This window comes from Poecilia latipinna, unplaced genomic scaffold (assembly GCF_001443285.1).
Source record: "Poecilia latipinna isolate Pla-1442-1.1 unplaced genomic scaffold, P_latipinna-1.0 Scaffold167, whole genome shotgun sequence".
NCBI lineage: Eukaryota > Metazoa > Chordata > Actinopteri > Cyprinodontiformes > Poeciliidae > Poecilia > Poecilia latipinna.
The window spans coordinates 430,715-436,762 of record NW_015112783.1 but is presented as its reverse complement, the minus strand read 5'-3'; the positions used below and the strand labels follow the sequence as shown (position 1 = coordinate 436,762).

General features: G+C 34.2%; 1 protein-coding gene across 1 annotated transcript in view; it reads right to left on the bottom strand.

The window, feature by feature from the left end:
• LOC106945898 (uncharacterized) overlaps positions 1-3,707 on the bottom strand; it is a gene marked incomplete at its 3' end in the record, with an annotated part of 43,142 nt that extends 39,435 nt beyond the window's left edge. The window contains exons 1-3 of the mRNA XM_015029902.1: positions 3,584-3,707; positions 444-551; positions 223-360 (exon numbers count right to left, since the gene is read on the bottom strand). Of these exons, the coding sequence (XP_014885388.1) occupies positions 223-360; positions 444-508 (203 nt within the window). The remainder of the gene's footprint in view (positions 1-222; positions 361-443; positions 552-3,583) is intronic.
• Between the last annotated feature and the right edge of the window lie 2,341 nt (positions 3,708-6,048).

Genomic DNA, 6,048 nt, shown 5'->3' with positions numbered 1-6,048 from the left:
AAGTTTACCTTTGACCAAACGCCCCCCAAAGGAATCCCAGTGCCCCCCTTTTGTAAAAATTTCCGCGAGCGTCCTCTGAACGTCCCCCTGGGGGGCAGTACCGCCCACGTTGAGAACCGCTAGTCTAATCAAACCTTAAAGTTATATTTGAAATTCCACTCAACACATACTAAATAAAAACATTTCCAACTGACTCAGTCACTACATTTAAATCCAACCCACCTCCTGGCAGCAGAAGGTTGGTCTGCTATAGATTCATCAATAAAATCGTTCATCCTGTCGCTCCAGGCTGTTGCAGTGCTGTAACCAGATTCTGAATCATATTTTGGTTTTGGTGTCGATTTAGATTCTGGTTGTTCCCTATGAATAAAGATAGTTTAGTGATTTTAGTGTTGAGCTCTGACAACACTAACATCCTGGACAGTTAGAGATGTTGATCTGACCTCTGGTTGCTGTAGTTCATATTAGTTAAATGGACTGCAGGCTTTTTCCTCGACCCCCACTCCATGCTGCTCAGTTCACAACAGCTGGCACACAGGTACTATCTTCATCTGAGGAAGAAACATTCATTATCATTTAAATGTTTATTATAATCAATATGAGCATTGGCACTGTGTTAATATCAGCTGATGCTCTGATTGGTTCTTCTCTGCTTCATATTAGTTAAATATTGTCAGAGGCAAAAAAAAAAAAAACTGCTGCAGCTGCACCTCTTCTAATAGTCCACTAGATAGAGCATTTCAGCTAATCTTAAGATCAACCTCAGAAATTAAAAAACAAAATTTAAAAAGCATATATCATAAATTTTGTTCAATAAACGGATTTAACCTTAACCTGTTTAAAAATGTTTCTAAAGCATTTTTAAGATTGTTTAACATTGATTCAAATGAAATCCATAATGGTGTCTGAATACATAAATATATATATTCACAGAATTACAATTTACCAAACTACTTGATGATTCTGATGGCATTTGACTAAATGTAATAATTATTGCTTGTTTCATAACTGATGACTAAATTATATTTTTATTATGTGAAGAACTTTGAACTGCCTTGTTGCTTCCTTATACAGATAAACTGGATTTGACTTAAAATTAATTTATATTTAAAGTATTTGTGAATAAACAGAGTAGTGGAGTTTTTATGCAATTTCTACAGAACAAATATTTACAAAAAACCAAGTGTACATTAAAGAACAGTACATCAAAAACAAAACACAAATATATATTTAAAGGTTAAACTTTATGAGGTAATCAAAGATAATTTTAACAAGATAAAAGGGAGATAAATTGTCTTGGAACACTAATAAAAATAGTACCAAGTAAATGCAGATAGGAAAAAATTTGTACGAAGTAAAAACATGTCATCTGTTTGTGGGATTCATTTAGAAAGTTAAGTTTTGATAGAAAATTAGTTATTGTTAGAAAAATAAATTAGGAAAATAAATTTAAAATTAGAAAAATAAATTAGGAAAATAAATTAAAAATATGCTAGTTTTTAAATTTAACTATATATAGTTGGGGACATAAGTTTGATTATATTAATTTTAGCAACATTTGACCTTGGTGCATGTGAAATATTAGATAGAGCATGAATATTTTGAGTAAATTTTAATTTAGGTAGATTTGGATAATGATTCAATTTAAATAACGACTGATTTTCCTGACATAAAATCACTAACAGGGTTTTGAAAAGGGCCTTCAGTAGATTATGTTTCTCCTATCAGAAGAACTGCTGTGCTAGGCAGTTCATAAAAACAAAAGTAATGGGGAAAAACAGGATGGGAGAGATAACTCTGTATGTTTACTACTAGGTCAAATTCTTTGGTGTTTTCTATGAGGTAAGAAAAACACTAAAATCTTGAGAAAACAAAACTAGTATTTGGGATATTATGGAATCGCTCAGGCAGGAAAACGAGCAAGGTCTAGGTGAAAAATACATCTTTTTCTGGCAACTAGGGTCTTTGTTCAAATGTATAGAAAAGGAGGAACTGGGAGAAGACTCCAGATATAACTGGCATGACAACATCCTGTTTTGAGAGTGAGCTTTGCTCTCTCTTTCTCTTTGGTTTTGAATAGGTCTCCCATCCTATCCAAGTAATTTGAAACTGCTTAGAGGTTTAGAAAGAGAGGACACACCTTCAATGCATATGCTAAAATTAGGAATACACCACTTAACAAAAGTCTCCACTTCATAGCAGCAAGCCAAGTTGCTTCGTTTTGCGGCCGCACGAGCAGTTCCCAAAGGCACCTTTGTTTTTCTCTCATTTTTGTATTTTGTTCATTTTTCTACTTTTCTCAGGTAATTAATGTCTGTTTTATGGTTTGGACTTCTTGATGGTTTGGGTGTGATGCTGATCTGTTTTTCTATGCATTTAATTGTCTGAGTAAAACTCTAGATATGTCTGAAGTTGAATGGTGACTGGTTGTTTTCTGAGTGTTTGTCCACTGTGTACATGCGGAACCCTGGATTTGGGAGACTAGAGGAAAAATAACGAGCAAAGACGTTTAACATTTTATTCCTCTAATTCAACATTATATTACATTTGGAGTCTGCAAATTGTGAATAAAAATGTAAAACTTGAAGTTGAACATGTGTTCCAGTTCACAATTTTATTTAATGAATATGATTGAGTTTAATGAGTAAAATAATTTTAGTGGCACAGAAAAACAGACCCAGTCACTCCATACTTTCTGGATATGTCACAACTAAATAATAAGTGTGAAATAATTTCTATTTTGTTTTGTTTTTTTGTACAATACGTAAAAAGTAGAACCTCTAACAACCAGGCCTTCCACCAGTAACTCTGGATACAACACTTGCATTTCTCTCAAAGAACTGGTGCTTGTTATGTTTCTGTTTGTTTTATTCCCCGCAGTGTGAGCATGGGTAGTTTTTTTTTTTTTTTACAAGTTGAATTAACTCTGTGAATAGCCTGAATGATATTGGTAAATTATTTGGAACAAACAGGAAAACTAAAAAAACCTCATAATTTAACATACTGCCAGTACTCTAGAAAGGATAAATGACGTGGTTACGTCTCTTTCAACCCAATTATTGAAGAAATTACTTTTTAATCTAAACATCACAGTTATTCCATAGAAGATATAATGTGAGGTAAAAAACTGCGGGTAGAAGCTAGCTTCCAAGGTTAAAGGCTTTCTGATTAAATCTGGACGACTGATTGCACTATCCGTGTTGTATAACATTTGTAAAGTATGCCGTGTCGTAATTGGTTCTACATAGTTCAAGTAGTACTTTGAAAAAAAGCTCTGAAGTGAAAACTTTAACAAAACTACTGTTTATATATAAGTGGGCCAATGAATTCACTGATTTTATTTTCAGAGATCGTTAAAATGATCTGCAGTCATATTTTTAATATGAGATTCAGAAAATAAATCAGCTGCTTTTGTTTTTTCAGGTCGGCCCTGATGTTACCTTTTGCGTTCGTTCTTATGTTCCGACCTGAACTGGTACCGTTTTGTTTTCCAAAAAAATTAAACTGGGTCAAAATATATCTGCTGAAATAGGGTGCCAAATACTGATTTAATAGGCAAACGAGAAAAACCCGAATACTTTACCTTCAAATGAAGCTCACTTGGTAAAAACTTATCTGCGTCACAACCAGGGAGAAGCGAAAGTTGAACAGGATCAGTAAACTCTCAAGTGTTCTGTTTATCTGTGACCCATAAATCCGCCCTACCTGGCCGTAATGCGCATGCGCACATCGATGCTACTTCACATATGTGATGTTATAAATACATCCTACCTGTGGAAGTTTCGTATCGTGTTTTATTTCGTCGAACGTCACGGTAAGCTTTATTTAATTTATTTTACACCTGGCTTTCATTAAGCTGCTGTTTAACCTCATGTTTTTAGTTTACATGACAGGGAGCTTGCAAACATATTTATAAATGACTTTAGTTTGCTGTCTGATCAAACTATCACCACTATAAACAAGTCATTGTTTGGCCGTTAATCAGGACAAAATACGTTGCTTTGTGGGCTATTTTGTCCCTGTACTTTAAAATAGTTTAATTACACTCTTTTGTTTTAATTAAACCTTGCTAAATAGATGTTGGTAGATACATGTGGGATTGAAGCTGTAATAGGGATGTAATATTAGTGTATATTAAGCATATTATATCATTTCAGGTGCACAGTGACCTGCGCAGTTCGGTGGACACGTGCTCTGCATTTGATAAAGTCTGACATACATGCTCAAAAGAGTTGCGGTGATCTGTACTTCTAGATGTCTGTGTTTAATTTAGTTGTGATACCATCCATGGAATCACATATTCTCTTACTAAATGAGTAGTCATACAATAAGTGCTGATATGTTGGATTGAGTACATAGATAATTTTCTTAATCCTTAGTTTTCTTAATCCAGAGCAAAATGTGCATTTTCACAGGAATATGCTTTGGCAGTTATCCACCTGTATTAATTTAATATTTAAATCAAATTTCTATAATGTAAAGACTGGCTGTAAAAAGTCACCAACTGCTAACCAATACCAAAGCCATATTTCAGGATTCAGTTGTAACCTCAGCCGTTTGCTCATATCAGGCTTTTTGCTAAACTATGAACACTTCATAATTTTTCCATACTTCAGTTCTCCTAATTATTTATTCGGCTGATAATTAAAAAGATCTATAGACTAACAGCAACATATATTTGTAATCAATTGTAAAGCTAGTTTATGGAAACATTTCATTCTATAATTGTGTTTAAAATGAATCATTTACCTGGAGCTGAGATAAGAGAAAGCTGTTTTGTTCAAACTGAATGAGTCAGCCAGATGACATTCATAATAAAAGCTGATAAACAAGATGTCGCTTCCTGGAAGGGTTGGACTTCCAGTCAGTCCTGTCCAGTAAGAGAATATATAAATACTATCTATCTGAAACACCTTCCTCTGAGTTCCTGATTTTTTTCCTCAACACAACCTGCAGAACCTGTTCCAGCAATGGGGGAATCTTACATTTTAAGTATAGACTTTGGAACAACATACAGTGGATATGCCTTCAGATTGACATTCATAGAAGAAGAAGTAGACCCCCATGTGAAGTTTTGGGGTGAACAAGTTGGACTAGAAACCCCCAAAGACTCCAACCTGCATCTTGTTTGATGAACATCAACAGTTTGTCAGCTTTGGATATGAAGCCAGACAGACTTATTTAAAGAACTCAGGCAAAGAATCCAGAGCAAAGTTCTTTTTTGATCGTTTTAAGATGTTGCTCTATGGCAAAGTGAATAAAAATATTTCAGAAAATATATATTTGAAAGTTCTAAACTAAGATAAACTACAACACAATTTTGACAGTCTATGGGTTATTACATTTATTCATATTTGTTTTGGATTTTTGTAATATTACAGTTTTCTGATGTAGTTTTTTTCAATTTAAATTTCCATTATCGTTGCTAATCAGCGTAGCTCCCCAATTTAGACATAGTGTGCAGGCTCTGAAGTTAAGCAATGATTAATTTGCCTGTTGATATCTTATCTGCTTTATCCGCTTGTTTCTGAGATGTTGGGTAATCTCACTTTGGTTCCACCATTAAACCTTTTTACAATCCTGAGTTTGCCTGTATTTGGCCCTGTTACTCACAGTTTGTGAAGAAATGAATGGACATTTGAACTTATAGCTCATGAAAAGATGGAAACAAACAAGGAGCGTTTTTGACTGCAGATAAATTGGAAGAATTTACTTAAGTTGAAACTTTGATATGAATTAAAGTGAATGCAATTGTCAAAGATTTCCAGAAAGTCACTACAGATCTGACAATAAAAGCAGCCAATGGAAGGGAAATGAAGACTGGTCATTTTTACAGAAGCTTTAAGATTCCTGAAAGAAGATGCTCTGCAGACAATCTAAACAACAAAGAAAGGGAGTTCACAACCTCTGACTTCAGGGAGGTCATTCAGCCAAACAGTTCATGAGAGAAGCTGCAATCTAGGTAAAACCCACAGACTGTTAGATTCCACAGTCATAACGTGTCTTTGTTGTTGCAAAACATACTTATTTTTTTTAATTGCTTGCAGG